This window comes from Curcuma longa, chromosome 11, assembly GCF_044706935.1.
Source record: "Curcuma longa cultivar G26 ecotype Majalengka, Jawa Barat chromosome 11, ITB_CL_G26_1.1, whole genome shotgun sequence".
In the NCBI taxonomy this organism is placed as follows: Eukaryota; Viridiplantae; Streptophyta; class Magnoliopsida; order Zingiberales; family Zingiberaceae; genus Curcuma; species Curcuma longa.
Window position 1 is genome coordinate 26,571,013 of NC_133871.1, and position 23,380 is coordinate 26,594,392.

General features: G+C 36.3%; 3 protein-coding genes across 3 annotated transcripts; 2 read left to right on the top strand and 1 right to left on the bottom strand.

Annotated features, from left to right (window-relative positions):
* The first annotated feature begins 1,387 nt into the window (after positions 1-1,387).
* On the top strand, positions 1,388-7,266 carry LOC141839032 (uncharacterized). Its single transcript, XM_074726684.1, has 9 exons — positions 1,388-1,625; positions 1,721-1,781; positions 1,882-2,014; positions 3,141-3,264; positions 4,809-4,865; positions 4,972-5,068; positions 5,734-5,941; positions 6,839-6,899; positions 6,990-7,266. Exons 1-9 carry the CDS (start codon positions 1,515-1,517, stop codon positions 7,050-7,052), a joined length of 915 nt encoding a protein of 304 aa, XP_074582785.1. The 5' UTR covers positions 1,388-1,514; the 3' UTR covers positions 7,053-7,266.
* Positions 7,267-8,143: 877 nt separating this feature from the next.
* On the bottom strand, positions 8,144-18,049 carry LOC141837472 (uncharacterized). The gene is made up of 10 exons (XM_074724864.1): positions 17,696-18,049; positions 15,690-15,742; positions 14,458-14,576; positions 13,590-13,740; positions 12,970-13,251; positions 12,786-12,863; positions 12,223-12,619; positions 11,987-12,150; positions 11,609-11,874; positions 8,144-10,118 (listed from the first exon to the last, which is right to left on the bottom strand). The coding sequence occupies exons 1-10, from the start codon at positions 17,952-17,954 to the stop codon at positions 8,144-8,146; spliced, it is 3,744 nt and encodes a 1,247-aa protein (XP_074580965.1). The 5' UTR covers positions 17,955-18,049.
* Positions 18,050-20,167: 2,118 nt separating this feature from the next.
* LOC141837526 (FRIGIDA-like protein 4a) lies at positions 20,168-23,029 on the top strand. Its single transcript, XM_074724906.1, has 3 exons — positions 20,168-20,771; positions 21,829-22,001; positions 22,224-23,029. Exons 1-3 carry the CDS (start codon positions 20,270-20,272, stop codon positions 22,782-22,784), a joined length of 1,236 nt encoding a protein of 411 aa, XP_074581007.1. The 5' UTR covers positions 20,168-20,269; the 3' UTR covers positions 22,785-23,029.
* The last annotated feature ends 351 nt before the right edge of the window (positions 23,030-23,380 follow it).

The following is a 23,380-nucleotide window of genomic DNA, read 5'->3' on the forward strand; positions in this document are numbered from 1 at the left end:
TACGGCGTCGGATTTGAAGGCCGAGCTTTGGCGCACGACCTTTTTTTTATCGGATCTCCTGCAAGCCACAATACTCGCGTCCTTACTAGTACCATCAACCATTCGCCGAAATTTAAGTAGTGCCCGCTGGGCTCCATTTTGGCCGACAACTATTCGTCAATGTTTCCGGTCGATGTTTTCTCCCCTGCACCGCATCTCCACGGTGACTAAACAAAAGGCAGCTATGTTTTTGGCATTTCATTCTTTTGTATTACCGGCCATGAGACGTGGCGGGTGGTCATTGGAAGCAAGGGAGAGAATCGGAGTTCCTGTGCATCGAGGTCCGATGACGTTCGTAAGTTTGACGGCGTTTTAGGTGCCGTAAAAGTAACGGAGGAAGTTTAGAGACACACGTGCGGTGGCGGCAGCGAAGGAGGCGTGTTTGTGCTCCGTACGATGTCGTCATAGGTTGTTTTTTTTAGGGCTGACTTTCAAAATATTTATTTTTTATTAAAATTTAAATTCTATTTTTTTATTTATTTTCTTAAATATTTTATCATTGAACCAAAATTATAAGGACAAAACAACCAATTTTTCATTTGTTCCTGTGATTTAATTGCTCAATTTATAGTAAATTAATTTGGACTTTTTTTCTAATTATAAAAGAGGTTCTCATTTTAATTTTTTATCAAATGGTTTATCAAATGTCTCACCTTCTATTATTTAACTACGTATAATTACTTAATTACTTTGAAATATTATTTAGTATTATTATTTCTTGTCTAAGTCTTCCATTTAAATTCTAAACCGATGATTTCATACCTGCTACATATAACAATTATAATTTTATAGCACTACAATACAAATATTAAGTAAATAAGTCAAATCTATATTTTAACAGTTACAGTTATAGCTACTATAACAATTATAACAATTATAGTTTTGTAGTTATTATTCTCAAGGGCCAATGTGTAGTGTAGACAATGGACGTATGATATTTCTAATATAACAGCTAAGGGTCAAACATAGTGAAAAATCACGATCTATCATTTATCCCATCATGCACCTCCTATTTATATATCTAAATTTACCTGTTTTTATACTCATGGAAATTTCACTTTAGAGGGCACTAAGGTGGCGGATTCATTTTTATATAGTTGAAATTTGATTGAAAATTTGAGAAATATCCTTTTTTTATATAAAAAATAAAAATGAGATGTGTTTTTCACTATTTGATTAAAAATGACTCATTTTATAAAATTCTTTTAGTGGAAAGTCCCTTTTTTAGGGTAAAAAAGGAAGAGGAAAAAAAAGGTCGAGCACGGAGAGATAAAACCCAGCTCATCTTGATGAGGCCCGGAGGTCATCGCTGCCTCCACCTCACTACCATTCCGACGGGCGCCGCCTCCACCGCTCTCAGGCCGCTCCACAGCCTCCGTCATCGACGGAGAAGCCTCCTCCATTTCCCATACGATAGCTTCTTCCCTCTCTCCGCATTCCTCCTTTCCTCTCTCGCCCGGTGTCTCCGAGGCTCGATGAACCCCGAGGCCAAGACCATGACGGCTCCCGGCGTCGCTGTCCGAGACCCTGAGTCGTTGGAAAAGAAGAAGGCCGCGATCCGGAGCGCTGGCCCGGGTAAAGTCCAGGTGCAGCTCTTTCTCTTTCTACTTAACCCTTCCGCCCTTGAACCTTTTACTGGGTCGGAAATGTTTGATCTTTTGGATGTATGTGAAACACTCAGGTGATTGCTGATTTTGACGGCACGCTGACTAAGTACTGGATGAATGGTATTCGCGGTCAAAGTAGGCTTCATTAGACCACTTTGTCTGGTTTATTTCGGTCGATGAGTTTGAAGCTTATTTCAGTTGTGTCTTAGTTGGTCGTTTTCTTTGCTGTCATTAGCTAGCCATGGATTGTTACAGCAGGGGAATCAGGTTTATGATGCCAAGAGGCAGGCTTTGTATGAGTACTATCATCCGTTGGAGATCTCTCCAGATATTCCTATCGAAGAGAAGACGAAATTAATGGAAGAATGGTATACTAATGTTCTTCCTTCTGTACAGTCCTGCATTTTTTTTTGTTTCTTTATTACATTGATCCATCATGAATTTACTACAAAAGCTTAAATCATACCTCAGCTATGTCAATGGTTCTATTTCCTGTTAAAATGGATATCATCTCTACTTCCCTTTGAACCTTACATGACCAACTTTTGGAGGAATTTGCTACTATATCAAGTTTATGTTCATATGTTGATGCAAATGTAGAAACTTGATTGTTTAAGTGTCTGAAAAAATGGGTAATTTGACATGCATGCTCTCTTTATGTTCTTAATAATTATCTTAATATTTAGATATATTTTTTGATTAATTGCTACTCAATAACTGTAGCCAGTTGTTGTGCAATGCTTTGTTTGATGTGCATAGTTTGGTCCTGCAACTCGCCACTCAGGTATTAGAGTTTTCTTGGCTTTTAAGTTCTCACACAATGTTAATATTGTTCTTTATTTAAATTGTTATTTAATTTTCCAGTCAGATTACTCTCCTTCTCGACACTGGAATTCCACAGGAAAAGTCTGTGTCATATGTTTTTGTTGGATATTCCATTAGAGTAAGATTCTATCTGATGGTAGTGCTCTCTGTGTTTGCAATTCATCAAAGTAAAGTTTAAACCTTACAATTAGGTTTCTTGCATATTGAACTTCATCAAGAACATATTATGAGAAAGGGAAAATTAGTATCAAAAACTTAATACGATCTTTATTGCCAAGAATGTTAAACAATAATAGTCATTACAGATGGATGAGGAAGGGTAATGGTATAGCAGAAAAGCCAGGTCTTGCATAATAACAAATCTTCCAACTATTAGGCATGAAGTACTTCATCCTATCTCGCCATTGTTTTCTTGTCTAACTATGAAATGCCCAAGTAGTTTTTAAATATGTCAGTATGACCTAAGTTATTCTTGTAATTGTATCATCTATTGATGTTACACCTAACTACTCATGCATAATATCATTTTCGTTTGAATTCTCCCAGGAACCTTGTGATCAATCTCGATATTCTCATCTTGGTTATAGTTTGTATGCAGTATGTTTAAGAACCCCTCAAAGTCCATTTTCTAATACTTTATAATTTTATGTCATAATCCTTATTCTGCAGGTGGGAGAAGACGCATGGCCTTCTTATCGAGGGAGGCCTTACCTATGATGCAATTAAGAGATCTGTTTCTGAGGCTACAATTGCTTTTAGGGATGGCGTTGTCGAGTTGTTTGAGTTCTTAGAGGTATGTACCTAATGGATTTTTTTTGTATGCATATGGTTGTAGCGGACGGTTTAGATTCACTTTCCTATTCTAGGATTGGAATATGATCTACAAAATCTAGTCTATAGAATATTCCAAACCTAAAAGGGCAGCCCAGTGCACGAAGCTCCTCCCAATATGGGGTCCTAGGGAAGAGTCGAACCACATTGGATCTATACAATTCAAACCCTACAACATAAAAAAAATATTACATTTTATATAAACTATACAATTCAATTTTCTGTTATTATGACATTCATCATCTTTTTTAGCTATGCTAGTCCCAAATATTTGGTTCAGCTACATAACTCCTACTTGTCTATCGACCTCTATGCGAGGGTATATCACTAGTAACTATCAAAATAAATTATTATTATTTTTACTATGCGAAGTAGGGCATGCTTCTTTTTGTATTGTATAATAACTATGATAAAGAGTTGCTTTATTATTTGTCAATTTGTGCAAAATATCTTATATATGTAGGCAAAATTAGATAATAATATATCAGCCTCTTGGAAATGATTGGAAGTTAAGCAACATTTTGACATTGCGACACATTATTCTGTAAATTCTATATTTAGATATGAATAGTCCATATGTTTGTAGAATTGAAAAGCAATCTAGCTAGTCATTTGCTATAATTTATTCTTTTGATGTTTGCAAGTGCTATGAAGAATATTATGACCTAACTTAATAAAGTCATCAAAGTGAATGATTAACTATGACTTGGAAACGTGAAAATTTTATGGACTTGAGGAGAAAGATGCTTTAGAAACACATGATCAATACGCTGGAAGAGTCTAAAAGTAATGCAACCGAAGTAGATGTATGGAAAATGGAAGCTATCACATTTGGAAAAGCATGACTTCTATTGTCATTAAGAAACACCACAAGGCTTGATTTGTTACATAAGATCTGAGACAATCTCACTGGTCCTTTGGAATCACTTTGTATTGTTAAATAAGAGCTTCACTAATTTGTTACATAAGATCTGAGACAATATCACGACGCTCGATTTGTGTTAAATAAGCTCATTCCTTTCGCCATCTCTGAGATGTACTAATTCCTTTACTGAATCACTTTGTATCGTTTTTTTTTCTATTTTGAATTGAGGAGAGTGTTAGGACAATAGTAGTTCTACACAGGTTACTTATTTTTAATCATGCATCGCTAGATTATATAAGATGCACCCGATTGAAGTCTATAGTTTCTCCTTTCTTCTAACAAAAGGGAATAAATGATTTTAATATGAATATGATTTCTGATCCTTATTGTTCTCAAGATGATTTGTGTGAACCACCCTTGTCAATATTTGCTTACAGAGACCAATTACTTAATTGTAATTCAAAGTTGAAGCCAATTGTGGTCTAGTTCAAAATAAAAGCTTTGTAAAGTTTGTCTGTCATTAGTGTCTGAGGATTCATGCTTAAAATCTCATACTGAAATTTTATTTTTCAGTAAATAAACATTGATTATGGCTGGCTGTAGATGAGAATACTAATGGACCTTTTTCCTCTGCAATGCAGAAAAGAGATGTGCCTGTCCTTGTGTTCTCTGCAGGTCTTGCAGACATCATAGAAGAAGTTAGTTCAATGAATATTTTTACAAATATTAGTTTATGAAATAAATTACACATTAGAAAAAATATTACTTGATACTATTGTTAGCACAACTGTTTTCTTTTGTCAGGTTTTCAGGCAGAAACTACATAGATCTTTTGAGAATATCAAAGTTGTTTCAAACAGAATGGTGTTTGATGAAACTGGCCGTCTTATTGCCTTTAAAGGTGTTTCTTTATTCTCTTAAAAAAAATATTTCCTTGTAATATCAGAAATCCATAGCTTCAAAAATCTGAATATGTTATGATTTTACTCTTTTAATATTCAAGTCATATTGCAAAAGTTGTATGCAACTTGTTTGCTTCTTTTATTGTTAAAATAGCTATGAGTATAGGAAAATAGGTGATAAATAACTGGCAAATTAACCCATGAATGATATAACTGGAAGCGTGTAATAAATCAGACAAAGATAAGGATGGTCTTTTGGTGGTTGCCGTGCTTGACCTTGGTGCTATATTTTTACTGTTGGCACAAAGTTAATCCATTTGATGCTAATAGAAAATCTTTGTTAGCAAGTTCAATTAGCCTATTCATATGTTGGCACTTTGGGCATGATCTTTCTGGTCTATGTTCATATTCATCCAAATTTTGAATGTGTTTTTCTTCACTTTGGGCATAACCATTCCGTGTTGGGTGTGAGATTATTCCCTATTCATGGTGGGAGCAACAAGTTCCTAATGAGCCCACCAAATCTTGGTTTTTCTAACCTCAAACACCACTAAAAGTGGCACTACTGAAATGGTTAATGACTGGCTGTCACCCTTCATGATGTTTTTGTTGATAAATTTTGTTCTTCATATCCAATGTTCATGATGCATTCTTTGGCTTCCAGGGAAGACAATTCATGTTCTTAACAAGAATGAGCATGCACTGGATATGGCTGCACCTGTTCACGATAAGTTTGGAGATCCCAATGAATCGAATCCTGATAATTCCTTGGTTAAGAAACGAACTAATGTGCTGCTTCTTGGAGATCATATTGGTGACTTGGGCATGTCTGATGGTCTGAACTATGAAAACCGTATAGCTATTGGATTCCTGTGAGTCTTCCTGCTGTCAATATTGAGTTTTAAATTCATGCATGTTCTGCCTGCAAATAAGACACATTCCAAGTACATTAAACTTTTCTATAATTTGGAGGAATTTTCAAAGATCAGTCTAATAAACTTCTTACTACCTTGAAAGCATGATTTTCGATTGGCATAGGACATATATGCGTTAGCAAACATATCCATACAAAAAGATTATAACGTCTTGGTTTCTAGGAACAGGAACTACCCTTAAGTTGTTAGCAGAAAGCCATACAAGTCCAACTTTATGGCGACACATGGATTCCTAGCTAGTGCTGCCTACTTTAAGGTCCATGGACATTGAGAACTGTATCAATGGAAATTTGGATAATCTCGAATATAGTGTCCTAGACTTCCACAACCAAAACAAGTCCCTAATGATCTATAACATTTCAGCATCATGGCCAATTCCACACTTGCCACATCTAGGTTTCCTTTGATTGCTTTTTCTTGATTAGAATAGAGAAATTTCTGGAGTTCATAGAAAACAGTAAAACTTTAATGGCGTAGATGGATGTAATAAAAGGAGAGAGGATGAAAATGGTAGGAATACTATTGCTCATTAAGTTTGTGTTTAAATGTCAAGCATTGTGCATAAACTCAATATTTCTTATGCTCACACCTAGAATGTAAAGATGAGGAAACATTTACATAAACAAGACAAATGCTCATGTAGTTTACTAGCGTTCAAAGGGGGCTTCAACTAAAGGGCAAAGCCCCAAATTCTACAAGTTCTATCCGTGAAACAAATCTCTACAAGAAATGAAGTTGGAAAAAAATGAGAATTTTTTATGTTTATGAATGCCAAAGGCATACTTTTGTAGATTATTGTCTCTAGCCTCTCAAAACGTCCATTTTCCTTGTCAGGAATACTAACACAGAGATGTCGCTCCAGAATTATGTTGATGCGTTTGATATCGTATACCTGGTATTCCATCATGTCAACTGTCATTGTGACTTTTCATATTACACATGCAACTATGATGTTTTTTTGCCTGACAAATTAATTTTTTTGCAGAATGATGGATCGATGGGAGGAGTTCTTGAGCTTGTAACTCAATTGTGTCCTCAGGAACCCTGATTTAGAGCATGCTAAGCTGTATGCATGTTCTCTTGTAGTTTCTAAACTAGATATATTGTGTTAGTTTCTTTCTATTCATTGATTAGAAAAGCAACTAATCTTAGGATGTAGAGATGCTGGACAAAGGTATCCTTGATATTGTTAACACAGATAATCGAATGTTGCTTAGTTGATACATAATTCCCTAAAATTTCATTTCACTTCAAATTTCGCATGTCTCTTTCATGTAAACAAGCATAACTAATTCACTTTTGGAGTTGAAACTGGATCCATTTCTTGAACTTGAACTTGAGGCAAGTTTTGCATTAGTTCAAGATGTCATCATCCAATCAAAGCTTTTAGGTGTTTGCTCAGTTGAATTATAATTATGGACCAGAGCAGGCTCTTGAAACCAAAAGCAATATTTTGGCATAAGTGGATCTTCTTCTTCGGCAAAAAGATGAAATCTGTTATTTCAGTAATTCTACACGATTGATCTCATGATCATCTGTTAAGAAAATAAATCAAGAAGTTACAGTAGATCACTATAAGGAAGAAAATTATTTCAGCTTCATCGAGATTTGATCTTTTTACTTCAACAAATTTGTTTTGTAATAATTAACTCAATCATGCCCCGAGAGTTTAATGCATATAGGATGATGAACATTGATTCTTTTAATTTTTATCCCAAATAATTATCATGTGACACATCTAACTATCAAGCACTTATTTCTCATTCCCAAGATTTCACTTGCACTAGAGTGAATCATGCACGTGACTAACATGTGCGCGCGCACAAACGCCCGCACATGCAAGCAGCTATTTTTCATTCCAAACTTCTCGTACAAAAACACTTAAATATATATAAATAAATAAATAGAACATTTTACAAAATGGATGATCCAATGACCCTCTACTTCTATTAAGAAAAAAATGGAGCAACCATCTAAAAATATTTGATAGTTTGATTGTGATCCCTATCGCAGACGTCCTCATTGTAATCACTGCCCAGGGACCAAAATTGGACAAGATCAAAGAATCACCAGGATTTAAATTCCAGCAACAGTAGTTTCATCACGCAAGCAAGAAATGTTCTTGTGCTGCATCTGTGCTTATTTTTTCCTCTTGTCTTTTTTAATCTTTATTATTCTACGGTTGGATTTGTCACCGTTGTTGTCGCCGCCACCACCGCCGCGGCCAATAGCAAAGGTTCCTCCTTGGGGAATTTGAGCATTGCCAGCCGCTTGTGATTGTGTACCAACTGCTGGATGTCCAGATGCAAATGAAGCACCAGCAGGACTAGCAGAAAATGCTGGATTGGAAGGTGCATCGAATGTTGGTCTCACGGAAGTAGAACCAAAGCCACTAGAAGATGCACTTGAAACCAAAGTGCCAAAAGTAGGGAATGTCTGTGGTAAGGAATTAGAACCAAACAACAGAGGTTGCTGCCAAGGGAAGGATCGTCGTCTGGATGTAGTAGTAGTAGTAGTAGTAGCAGCAGCGCTGATACTGGAAGAACCAACACCTGTTGAAAAAGATGAAAACGGCTTGGAATGTGTATCTGTTGCCCCAAATGGTGAGCTTCCTAAACTTGATAAGGAAGCAATGTTCGTCCTCAAAGTTGAAGAGGACGCTTGTGATTGTGGTCCAACTGCTGGATGTCCAGATGCAAATGAGGCACCAGCAGGTCTAGCAGAAAATGCTGGATTCGAAGGTGCATCGAATGTTGGTCGCACGGAAGTAGAACCAAAGCCACTAGAAGATGCACTTGAAACCAAAGTGCCAAAAGTAGGGAATGCCTGTGGTAAGGAAGTAGAACCAAACAAACCAGAGGTTGCTGCTGAGGGAAGGATCGTCGTCGTAGCAGCAGCAGCAGCGCTGATACTGGAAGAACCAGCACCTGTTGAAAAAGATGAAAACAGCTTGGAATGTGTATCTGTTGCCCCAAATGGTGAGCTTCCTAAACTTGATAAGGAAGCAATGTTCGTCCCCAAAGTTGAAGAGGAAATCAATGACGGAAATTGACTCGTTGAGCTGTTAGAAATATGTGGGATTCCACTTTGAACTTGAGTTGACTGAACGCCAAATACAGTAGAATTAATGCTTTGAGAGGTTTTGGCTCTGTTGTCTGTTAAAGATGAGCCTGTATTATTAAATCCTGAACCCAATTTAGAGAGGCTATTGCTTGAACTTGATAATGTTGTTGGTACAAGAGCAGATTGATTTCCACCAGTATGAGGAAACAGACTTGACGCAGCAGAACTACTTGCAAAGCTTGGGACACCAAATGTCGGCAGAATAGAACCATCATTAGCTCTGTTACCAAAAGTTCCGGCAAAGCCAATAATATTATCGCCGGGAGAGGTTTTGGTGTTGCTGTCCAGATTTGATGAGGCAGAATTATTAAACTTTGCTGAACCAAAACCAAATTTTGTGTTATTTGCATCAGGTAAAGGTGGCTCAAGGGCAGCTTGTTTATTGCCAGAACTTGGAAAGAGACTCCATGCAGCAGCTGCTGAGCTGCTCCCAGAGCTGGAAACTATTGGTGGTGCCAATACGAAATTATCGTTCGCTCTATTCTCAGAAGTTGACAGGAACTGACTTGCTGAAACATCAGAAGTTTGTTGAGTTATCTGAGTTCCTACTGATCCAGTAACAGCAACAGTTTCAGTGCTTTTGTCCAGAGATGATAAATTATTAGATCTCACGGAATTGAAACTAAAGTTGTTGCTTACACCTGATAACATTTTTGCTGAAAGAGCAAATTGGCTTCTGCCACTCTCTGGTAACAGACTCGATGAAGCAGAACCAACTTCAGAGCTAGAAACTGTGGTTACTGCCGAGACCATGTCACTGTTAGCGCTTGAGAACCGAGACACTGCTACCGGTGCAGCAGAATTACTTCCAAACTTAAAAGCTGTGTCTTGACTTGCACTATTCAAGCTGAATGGTGATGCATCACTAGGCTTTCCTTCCAAATTCCCAGAATTAATTTGAGGTGCCAGAGTGGAAGAAACTATTGAGGCTGTAGCCTCAAAATGGAGTGCAGGAACATTTGCAGCGCATGAAGTTGAAACGTGATTTGACCTGGTAATATAGAAAGTCATGTCATTTATCATTCCTGAAACTAATGATTGGAGAAGAAGAAAAAAGAAGACAAAGTTATGGGAACAAAGGAAAACTAAACATCAAATGTCATTGTAGCTCTTGATCCCGTCTTCTTTAAAGGAAATTGGATGAACACTAATGTTTTTCATTATTTTCAACCTCAAATAGCATTGGTATCATTGTGACTGGAGATGAAGTAACAACTAAGCTAGTGGCTCCAAAGTGTAAAAATTAAGGATTGAAAAAGGTTGGTGGTTAAACAAAGAATGATGAGCCGGATGTGAAACCAGATAAAGCAGAGCTTCAGCTTCACCCAAGTGGATGATTAGTAACCAAATAACAGTATCAAAATGGTCCTTAAAAACATGGTTTTCACTTTGTCATCAGCTCTATGAGAAAATTTTAAACATGTTTCGAATATAAGTCGTTGCCATCTTAAGGTTAAAGATATGTTAAAATCGATAAGATGGACGACAGGACAGGATATTTATCTCATTTGTCCAATCATTAATCAATATGAACTGCCATGTCAGCAACCTATCAAACTGTTGCTTTCACCCTCCCTCACCTTATCATCCTTTCTTCCACATTAGCAGCCCGAATTTACTAAGGATCCCTTTCATGCTAAGTATCCTTTGCAACGTCCCTTATTGACACTTCTGTTACATAATTCTTAGACAGTTCTTATCAATGTAAATTTCTTATATAATTTTTTATAATTATATTAATAGAGTTTCTGTATGATATGAGTCTTTTATGAACCCCAGTTTATCAACTTGATAGTGACAAGAGGTCAAAGGTCGAATTTCCTATTATTTAGCAAATTGATATTATTTAAACATCAACACGAAAATCCAATATATAATTAACAATATAATAATACAGGAAAGATATTATTTACAATTTAGGTACACTTTTAAATTAAAAGAGCATTTTTAAACATGTGTACAATATTTAGAACACGCCTCTAAGATTGATTAAACTGAAAGTTTATTAACTGAAAGATACCCAATGAAAACTATACTATAAATTCGACTCCAACCAAACTAAGAAAAAAAGCACTAATTGGAAATCAAAAAATCTCATTAAATTACCACCAAATTAACAAAAACCCCTACCAAACTAAAAGATACCAATCTTATTAACACCAAAATAAATAATTATCAAAAATCAACTGTAATTCAAAATTTGAAATCCAGATTGATTCTTAAATTGCATCGATCATATTAGTTATCTCACTATCAATGAACAGTACAAGATAACTTATACATGTCTAAAAGCTGCATTCCCATTTTGCAACCTGTGCTAAGGGTTTATTCAAGTTACCTAGTGCGTCCTTACTTTTTTTTTCCTTACAAAAACAAATAGAAGAATGAAAGAAATGGCTTTCAGGATAAATCCTTGATATGGCCAGCAGTAGATACCAATACTGGTAATAACAAAACCAATCAGTAGACATAACTGCGTACCTTGTACAATTTTCTAGGGTAGAAAAGGCATGAGAACTGTCTCGATTTGTGGCTGACTGTGTTGTGCTGGCTTCCATGGAGTCAGATGTAACCAAAGGAGTAGTACATTGTACTTTCTGCACCATAGACTTCTCAAATAATGGTCCTGGCAGAGTAGGTGTTGGAGGTAGTTCAGAAGTAAATGAAGCATTTATGGAAGGAAAAGCAAAACCCTTGCTATATTTGGAAATTGTTGAAGATCCCTCGATATTAGTCACTACTGTATCCTGAACAAAACGTGATGAAAACCCTTCAATATAGGATAGGCATATTAATTAAATATAGAGATTATTCCGAGTCACAACATGTTCAGCCATGACACAGGACGAGCTTTTGTACCTTAAATTCTCCAATCTGAAAAGCTGATTGATTCCCAGAAACAGCAATGTAATCTGAGACTCCAACATCCACAACATTATTATGGTGCATGGAGGCAGTCAATGAGCCATTCTCCTGAAGCACATCAAGCTTTCCTTGTTTATGACATAAAGCATTGATAGTACCTGCAATGGAACAAACAAGATTACCATTTGTACTATTTTTATGCTGTATGGTTAAACTTATGAGAGCCTCACCTTTTGGATTTGTATGTATCCCATTAGAAGGTGATTCTTCAACAGGATTATCCTTCAGCTTCATTGATTCTCTCTTCGGGGAAGGCAATAATTTATCTAGTCTTTGCAATATTTTGTTTTCCATCTCTCTTGACTGAACTGAACCAGAAGGAACAGCCTTGTTGAGAATTTTGTTGCCCTCAGTTTCTTCCCGTGCATCCAAACTAGGAGGGCATTGATTTTGTGATGTATCTTGAAAACCCTTCTTGACAGTCGAACTACAAGGCTCAATGTTCCCAGGTAAAACTGAATGCATTATTCTATTTGATGAATTGATGCCCAAATTTTGACGGACCCTACGTATAGGACAAGTAGATCGAAAATCACTGTACAATGTTGAACTGCTTCGTTTCAACACCTATAAATAATGAGATAATTTGAAATTTGGAATGATCAGACATTGTATCCCAAAGATTTAATGTTGCAATAAACAACTTAGAAATTAGATGTTAGCAAAGATTTAATAGTTCATAAAACAACGTAAAACTTTCAAAAAAGTTGACAAAATAAGGTCAATAATTCACCTGCCCCCTTGCTTGCTCATTGCCTGATGTCTTATCGGAAAAGGTTCCAGCATAGCCATCTTTCAAAGATTCCTCGACCTTTGACAGACAAAGACATTGTTAAGGGGCAGTTTTCATAATAAAAGACAAACTGAAGATTTATATGCAGCCACATTATGTAATGCATCATGGTAACAGCACTAACCTTAGCGTACAGAGAGCCTTCCGTTTTATATGTTCCAGATCTCCCAAGATACCTTGGAGTTAAATAACTACTTTCAGGAATCTTGGCAGGCAATTGAGCTAGAGATCTTGGAATTTTAAGATCTAACTTTTTTGCACCATAATGTGAATTAGTTTGCACTTTTTTATTCTTATGAAAGAGATGGCTTTGCCAATTTTGAGACGAAGGGGAATCATTAGAAACCTTGGCACACATATATTGTTTAGCAAGTTCCACTGGTGTAACAGCATGACCATCAGCAACCTATAAAATTCAAGCAGTGTTAGGAAAATTTAGGTTAACATAAAGTTAGAAGCAGATTAGATCTCATGATGAAAATATTAAATAACTCCTGAGGATGACAACCGAGTGTGATATCCTGAAATATTATGTGTATATTGGAACTACAAGCAACCAGCTCAAGATGGTTGGCATTCAAGTCCAGCTATAGGAACAAAGATTTTGATATTTTGTATTTCCACAAGAGACTAAACACTATATCAGCTAGATGTTAGCTAAAAAACAAAAGGTATTACAGGATCGCATTGTCCTAATTAAGAGTATTAGTTTTCTCAAAGAGCTAAAATATCTCGAGATCTTACATGATCTTCACGTAAGCTGAAGTTGTCTATTCTTGTTGCTGGCTGGGGAACAATAACATCATCTATCTTTTCACCATTTGCACTAGAATTGGGCGTATCCAAATCAGTAGTTCTTGACCTCAGGACATCAATCAGATGCTCATATTGAACTCTGTCAGGAATATAAGGATTCTTAGCATTTCAACATAGTCATTAGTACTAAATGCAAAATAACACTTAAAAATTAAACAAAAACTCAGATGCATGTGATCAAATTATTAATTCCAGAATGGTATTAAAATGCAATTATTAACATTAAACGCTACTTAAAATAACACAAAAAGCTAAGATAAAACCTCATGTGCATGTGATAAATTCATTAACTTAATGAGCAAAATAAAATAAAATAGGAAAACACGACAAAGGCAATTACTCTTTTTTTTACTGTTTGTTTGCATGTGTGTGTGGGGGGTGGCATTATCCCACAGGTCCTCCACTCTGCCACCATAAGATTGTTCAGATCCCTTCTTAACAGCTAATAAATATATAAACGGATGCAACAAGGAGGACATCCCAAAGTTTACCCATCTTTGTATTACTCTTGCCTAATCACACTTAACTTTAGAGTTCTCACGGGAACCAATGATCTAGTGCTAATACGATCACATTCACATCCAAAGGATGAGTGTAGATGACAACTAATAATCAACTTCCTTTCCTCTTTGGGAATATTCTCAAATTTCTAACATGAAAAGGATATAAAATCTGCTGTCAAACAAGTTAGACACCCAAGAAACTCATCATTGTTAGTAGCTGCAGGAAATTGAGGTGTTATTGATGATGACAATACACATCTCATATTAAACATCCGCATGGATTAGTTACTTACTTTGTGAAACTTTTCTCCTTAATAAGTTGTTCAAATTCCAAGACTACATTATCCACAGGATTCTTTGCTGCTACATTTTTGTCCTTGGCTTCATGCTCTGGTAATTCAATCGGCAAGTCCTGCATGGCAAATGACAACAATAAATGAATTGCTAGACGGATCAAAAGATGCTATGATTCAAAGAAAGCAATGGGAAATGAATATTAATAAATAAGGACATCGGACTGTGTTACTAAATTATCTAGTTGAAAAATCGTATTTTGGTTTCTATCAATATAGAGTGGGTGATCATATGTAGTTTTCTATCAATATAGAGTGGGTGACTCATGGAGAATGCAAAATTCACTGCTTCAACTGACAGAAACAATCTTTTGTTTTTGAGAATTATAGCATCATACACCAATGCCCATCAGTCCACCCTCAACACTTGGTAGGAGTCTAAGAGATGACTGTTAACAGTTATTGCTAACAAGATCTTATTTAGTGGGAAAATCTAATTTTATGCATTCTGTTGATTAGAACATAAACATGTCAAACAATCAGATTAGTCAAGTTAATTATAGGCTCATAGCAATAAAATTACACATTTATTTTCAATAGCGATGCCAGTAAAGATGTCAAGTTAGACATTATTACTAACTTTCTTTCTTTGAGATAGGCTCACAGTAAACCCAATCCTAGGACTAAGATGCCATTGTACGGCTTAGATTTACCAATGATTGAATATGTAATCTCGTCTCACTCTTCAAAATACAAGTCAATGAAAGGGTTTGAAACAAATGAGCTTTTGTAAGCCATCCCTGGCATCCGTCCCTTATTTTGTCATCTTTTCACCACTAACATTGAATTGTAAGTGTCTGAGCTCAATGGTCCATCACATGTAGGAACACGAAAATAGAAAATGCATACAGTACCAGGTAAACTAAGGACAGAGGCCTTTGCATGAGCAAATCTTGAAATGGTGCTATTGCAAATGTGGCGTTGATTAACACATATGGTTTGGTACTCTCCATGATCAACTTAGTGTTGTCTTGTTTTCATAAGCTACTTCCTTAATAATAGTAATAAACAACTTCAGAAAATCTAGAGTATTTTATATGAAATAAATGTTGGTGATAAAATCACCAACTCAATAACTTTAATATGGAGACAGAGAGGGAAAAATTATCATTGATGCCATGCAAAAAGTTGAATATAATTGATGCTATTAAAAATAGGCTTCAGTTACTCACATGGGATTCTGCTGTTATAACTTCTTGTGCAGATTGAGACCGAGAAACTTCACCTGCATATATAATTTCCAAGTCACATATGAACATTAGCTCAAATATTCAAAATTTAGTATAAATAACCGCCAGTGAGGAAAGATATTTTCCAATTCAACCAAAAGATAGTCTTGTTAATTAAACACTCAATAGGGCCCAGTAGCAAATATTAGAAATTAATTGCAACAAGCACAAAGGAAGCTGTGTTTTTTTTATGTTTTTATAATCATAAACCAACTTAAAATGTGATCTCCGTGCTACAAGAGCAACATAAGCTAAGGATACACTTAGAATCATTAACTTACAATTGTGCACCAATTATATTTTCATAAGTGCGTTAACTCAATTAAATTCATCTCAACATGCTTCAATGCGCCAATTGTGACCGTGGTATTTCAGTAAAGGCTTCTAATATGTGTATCACACATAGTTATTAAAGGCACTCGCCTAGCTACACCTAGGCTCAAGGCACAACTAGGCGAGCCTCTTGAGCTAGTGCGCATTAAACGTGCGCCTTGTTGAAGAGGAATAAATCGATCCTGAGGAAACTGATGAAGATTCAACTATACAGATCTGAAACATTTGGTGATGATGACAATGATATGATTGAGGAAGATGATGAAGATTTTGATGATTTAGATATTTGATTTTTTTAATTTGAATTATTGCATTATACATTTATTTGTTAGTGAATTTTATATTAACATTATTGTTAAATATTTATGGACTATAATTTTATTAGTGAAATATTTTGACAGAAATTCCCTATATACATGTTTGAATTGTAAACATTTATACTCAAAGCATCTTACTTCGGTAAAGCGTGCGCCTCAAGCCCCATAGTACCTATGCGCTTTTGGACACCTCACGCCTTAAATAACTATAGTATTACAACTGATGCTAGTAAGATTAAGATAGTGTAAATTTCAATCGTTCTCGACAATAGTATACAAATAATATATGCATACTTTTATTAGAGCATATTGGCATTGTCAATATTGTTGAGTGATACCCTTCTATATGTTGTCTTTCATTATCATATCAACTAATGACTAAGTTACGAAGGGAGGCATACCATTCAAAGTTCAAACTACGCAGCAGAGCATGAGTTTCTAATACATTTTTTCTTTGAGTAGATACTAGACCTTCTATGGACTACCGATTTTCTAGTGCAAAGTTACGACAACTGTTACATATTCAACCCATTGAATTGATGAGTTGATTATACAACAGTCACGAGGTGGGAAAGAACTCTCTCTCTCTCTCTCTCTCTCTCTCTCTACAAGATATCTTAAGATACAAGCTAGCTGACAATAAGGAATTCAAACTAACAGTTCAAATTATCACATAAGACCTTAGAATGTGCTTGTTATGTTACAAAAAAGCAAATAAGAAGATGTGAAGGAACAGACTTCCATTATCTAGGATCAAAAGTATATATTTCCTACAGGACCTAAATGACATGCAAAACCTTTTAGTTAGAAAAGAAGATGGCTACAAACTTCTCAGCAGATCAACACGATAAAGGACTCTACTTTTGGAAGAAAAACAACGAGACATAGTTATGAGAAACAAAATAATATACAAATAGATAGAACATAGCCTTTCAGCAACATCCTGAACCTTGTTAAAGGTAAAGTTATTGCCAATTGTCCAAAGTAAGCAATTGAATGTATCAGATCAAATCTGAAAAGGTGTGATTTTAAACACCATAATATCTATATAAATATGGAAAAGTCATGTAATAAACTCTGCAACTTTAAACAGATGTATTCTGATGAATATATAATCAGTCATTCATTTCATTTTCATAATGCTGAAATCCGAGCCACGATCACTAGGATCGATCAAAAATAATAGTACATGCCATTTTGAATATGAAAGGGCATCAAAATATCAAATTCAAGCACGAACAGAAAAACAATAAAGAACGGAAACGGAAAAAACAAAAGGACAAAGTTAGGTCTTCCAACCTGGAGCTTCCTCAGCCGTCGGTGCGGTGAGCCGCTTCCGGAACATCGAGGAGAATAGTCTGGAGGCGCTGCTGGCGATAAACTGCGACGCAGGATCGACGAGTTTCGCCAGCCACCTGCCTCCCCCACGCTCCGAAGCTGGAACGCTGATACCGCGTGCGGCAGTTGCCGGACGATCGTAGGGCGTCGCGCCGACTCTTCGGACCGGCTTCCGCCGCAGCTTCCCTCCGATCCCACCCAAGTAGCCCGAGGCCTCCATGGTGAAAAGCGCAATGAAGCAGAAAGGGAGAGGAAGCGTGCAGGCGACGAAGAAGTAGGCGACACCAAACAATGGAAATCTGGGTGGGCGATCGAGGTGGGGAGACAAAGCGAAAGAGCGAGGAAGTAGAATAAAGAGACGATAAAAAGAGGTTTTTTAGGTTTTTAACGGAACCGCCGCGGCAATGCGGCGCAACAACGACGAAGCCGTAAAAGATCCGGGACAAATCGCTAATTACCAATAGAAAAACAAATAATTTACTAACAATTATTATTATATAAATAAATAATTCATAGTTTTATAAAAATAATAGTATTTGCTGCAATTCTGATGTTTAATGATGAAACGTAGAATCGTAATTTTAATTAAATTTAAAAAGAATAATTTTAATATAATAATATTTTATGTATAGTAATTTTAATAGAGTTGAAATAATTTTACATTATATTTGTAATAATTTTGGGTAAAATTGATGAATAGAGGAGAAAAAATTATCTTTTTAAGATATTTCTAACATGGAAAATATTATTTTATTATTTCCAATGTCTTTTAATAACAAAAAGGAAGAAAGTTGTTTGAGAAAAAAAAACAAATAGACATCTATCATTTACAAAATTATTATATGAATATCTCATTTTTAATTAGAGTTCAATAAAAAAAATTTTAAATACCCCTCGACTCAACGTTATTGTAATAGTTACAGATAACTGCTACAATATATACAAATTATTCAATAGCTATTACAACGTATGATGCATTTAAGATTTAAAATATACATTATGTAGAAATTATTTAATAATTGTTACTATATAAAAGCTAACTAATAACTACTATAATATGCTTAGGATAATTTTGGGATTTAAAATTACATTGTGTAGAATTTACTTAATAATTGTTATAAAGTATAAAAATTATTTAATAGTTATTACAAAGTTTATAATTTAAGATTTGAAGTTTCTGAATAATATTATATAAAAAATAAGATTTATCAACTTCGTCAAAATTATTAAACTTCATCAAAATTATTTTAAAATAATTATAGAAATTATTATATAACTGCTACAATTCTAAATTTCAAACTCACCTTAACTATATTATAAAAGCTATTGAATATCTTTTATATGTTATAACAACTATTTAGTAACTTTTATACTATGTAAATCTTAAATTATAAATTCATCATGAATATATTATACTAGTTATTTGATAGTTTGTATATATTATATAATAGTTATCAGTAATTATTATAATAATATTGTATAAATATTTGATTGTTTTTGAAAAAAAAAAAGGTTGTCAATTCAATTTTTCTCTTCATTTGAGGCGCGCGTCCTTTTCATTTTTGTCCAAGTTTTTTTGAATTTTTATTTTATTATTTTCTTCTAAAATATTATGTAAAAATTAAAGGAACTTTTTTTCCCTTATTGTCCAAAGGATGATCTAGTTTTGAAGAATATCAAAATAATATTTTTATTTTAATATTATTATAATAGATTTGACTAAAATTATTATCTAAATTATTTCTCAAATATTATCTAAATTAATGAAGTTATTTAAATAAGCATTTCGTTTTCTTCTAATACAAACAACTAAAGATAAACGAGAGATGACTGGCGGACGGATTCTGTTCGGACGGTTTTGAAAAAAAGTGATCCGAATCCGATTTGCGTAATTACACATTTATCATTCGCTGGATCTGTGTCGGCTGATTCGCCGGTTAACCTACTCAGCTCGTACCCTTTACAGTAAGTTAACCTACGTGTCGATTTCCCATAGGCTTCTGCCTACTCCGCTTTACGTCTCCCTCCTTTTCATGTTCTTCGATTTCCTTCCTTCTCTTGGCCTTTCCAGTCTAGGGTTTGGGTTAGATTCCTCAGCTGTTATTCCGGGACGGCGACTGTAGAGATCGAGGTGCAGGAGCGATCTGGAAGGACCAGGGATGGGATTGGAGGTGGGGCTCCGACGTCCCGAGCTCGCTGGTGCAGGAGAGCCTCAAGCAGTTAGAGAGGCAGCAGGAGCTCATCAGCTGCTGCACAGTGCTGTGGAAGGAGCTATCCGACCACTTCTCCACCCTCGAACGAGGCCTTGAGAGCAGGTCCGAGGCCCTCCGATTCAAGCGTCAGTCCCTCGATGCCGCCACCCGGTGCACCCTCGACTCCCTCCGCCACCGCGAGTTGTCCATCGACGGCGCCGTCGACCTCGCATTAGCCAAGCTCGAAGAGCGCCGCGCTGCTGCTGCTGAGGCCCTTGCGGTTGCTGCTGCGGAGGTCGAGGAGCTTGATATCGCTGGAAAGTTGCGGTCTTTGTGCACAAGGATGGATTTCGCTGGTTTCTTCGATTTCGTGGTTGCCAAAAGGAAGGAGCTGGAGCTTCTTCGAACGGAGCTTCCTGTGGCCCTCGCGGATTGCATTGATCCTGCCAAATTTGTGTTGGACGCGATCTATGTGGTCTTCCCGCTGGATAAGAGGACCGTGAAATCACCTAATGATCTTGGTTGGGCATGCGTGATGATTTTGGAGTCTCTGTTGCTGGTGTTGGCTGATCCAGAGCTGGGATCGACCAGGCCATTGGTGACTCGGTGCGCAAGGAAACGGGCTGAAGAGATGGCAAAGGAATGGAAGGAGGGGCTGGAACAGCGCGGAACATTTGAGAATGTTAAGCCTCCTGATGCACACACATTTCTCCAGCATGTGGTGACTTTTGGAATTGTAGATAAGAATGACAAGAACCTATACAGGAGGCTTGTGATCAGCTTTGCCTGGCGGAGGCAAATGCCCAAGCTTGCTATTTCACTAGGACTCGAGGATAGTATGGAAGGTGCATCCTTTTATCCTTCTTATTTAGTTGTTGACTTGTACGATGAGATTTAATAATTATGATTATAGTGATCCAATATGTAATTTGTCGAGTATGTGGCATAGCAGATGTAAAGTTGGAAGCTAACAATGTTCTCTCCAGCTTTTCCGTAGCTTTCTTTATTGCAGCATCATTTGCAGACGTATAGGAAGAGCACGATAGTGTGGTCAACTCATCTTAGTTTCCCGTTTGCACGTCATAATAAATATCAGTGTGGATAAGATGCAAGTTCTAGAAACACATGCTTTATAGACATTGCTCGCAACATTTTCTTCAACAAGCAACTTCTTGCCGCATTTGTTTTTGAATATCATCATTTTTTTTTTTTTGCATCAGCCAATAGCTGCTTTGCTGCAATGAGATGCTTGAAAAACAAATGAATATGTTTAATGGAATGAGATTTAGAGGATATTTCGATCTGCTTGTTGTAAGAAGATAGATAAATATTTTAAATTTTGTGACTCTCTGTAGTTCGTCTTGATTCATTATTAATTAGTAAAACATATAATTCTTATATAACTGAGTTTAAGTCGATACAGAAGGCTGGATAGAACAGTGAATGTGATGTAAGTGTGTTATCTGGCCTGACTGTTGGTTCTGATAATGTGAAATTCTTTGTTTTATCATTTTGATTGATAGTTGTTGCATTAAAATGCATGCTTGTCTTCTCTTAGATGTTATGATGGAGCATTTGTGTTTGAACCCTTGTTGATTGAAATCTTAGGCTTCTTTTCTTTGTTTGCTTGTAAAGTTTTTGAAGGTGGTCCTGAGTGCTTGTGATGGAAATTGACATGTATGTTGTCTCCTTGTAGAGTATTTTTGTTCTTTTGCTTAAGTTTAAATTTTGCAATTGGGTTGGATCTTGAAACAGTATGCTCCAAATCACATATGAATATCTCTGGCTAGGGTATTTGAAGAATACATTTAACCGTGATGGGTAGTCCTGCTGTGGTTCCTCTGATTCAAGGTCATTTTGTCTTTCAAATGTTTGACCTGAAAAACTCTTTTTGCTATACAGATATTATAGAAGAATTAATTGACAAGGGACATCAACTAGATGCTATAAACTTTGCCTATGAGGCTAGCCTCCTGGACAAGTTTCCTCCTATTTCCCTGATACAATCCTTCCTCAAAGATTTGAAGAAGTCAACTGCAACATCAGAGGACTCCAACACCAGCGGGCAAACTGTGGTATGGATTAATGGTTCTATGGTTACCTTTTTTGGTTGAGGTTTATGTCCAACAACTAATCAAAGTAGCTTCAGATAATTATGTTGAATTACAATGTTTTATTTCTCAAAGTCTAGTAACATTTAGGGCATGGAGTTTAGTGATTGCTTGAAAAATCTCTACATCACTTGTAGCTTATATAATTTAATGAATTTACTTAGTGCTCATTCTGTTCATCTGCAGAATAACACAAACAGGAAAGAACAGTCAGCTATTCGGGCCGCCATCAAATGCATTCAAGATCACAAGCTTGAATCTGAGTTTCCACTAGAGGGCCTTCAGAAGCAACTTGAAACATTGGAGAAGGTGAAGGTGGAGAAGAAAAAGCCTGCTGTTTCTAGCCCTTGCTCTGGCAGTGGTCCCGCGAACAAGCGAACACGAGCCAACCATGGCGGACCAATGCCTCCTGCCAAGGCTGGCCGCACTACGGTCAATGCCTGTGTTTCGTCTTTCCCAACTGCTCCTGCCTATGTGCGGTCGCCCTCCGCTCACACAACATACTCTGCTCCACCCGCTCATCCTTATGATCACCTGACCGGACACACTGTCTACGGCAGCAGGAGTCCACCGGCCATGAGGGAGCCATATGGATACCCAGGTGAAGACATCACCCACATTCCACTCGGCGCAACATACCCTTCACCACCAATGAACTACCCAGCCTATGGTGCATACCACAATTGCGGCTTCGGAGGTTACAACAATGGGCTGGCACCAGGCTACCAGCAGGCTTACTACAGGTAGGAATAGGAAGGAGGTTGACCTGTGGCTGATACAACCACTAATAATCCTTAATCATTCGCTTAATGGCATATTTTGTAGTGGCTAACTAAAACTGTAGGATCCATGTGTGTGTTTACTATTTGGTTTGCTTTACTCATGTTAAGAGCAGCTGTATTTCCAGTGCTGTTTGTAGATCATGCCGGACTCAATCTTAATGTCTGATAACTTGTCTCTGGACAGTTGTAATAGTGCTCCTTACTCTACTAGATGCTTGTTGTTTATAAAATCTTTAGTATCTTTTTTTGAGGTGGGCTTGGGGCATGTTTAGGGTTGCTCTTGGGGTATAATTGAGTTGATTACAGCAAAATAGAATTGTTGAAGTGGATAATGATCGAATTTTGACGAAGATGAGATAATATCTTTTGTCGTGGTTAATTGTAATTTTTTAATTTACCTTTTCATATATATAATTGTGAGATGGATTGTGATGAATTTTATTTTATTTTTGTTAAAGTGACATGTTAAATAATAATTGTCCTTAAAAAAATATATGAAAAATGGTACATTTTATCCACTAAATTGCATATGAATGATAAATAGTCCAATAAAAATTTGAT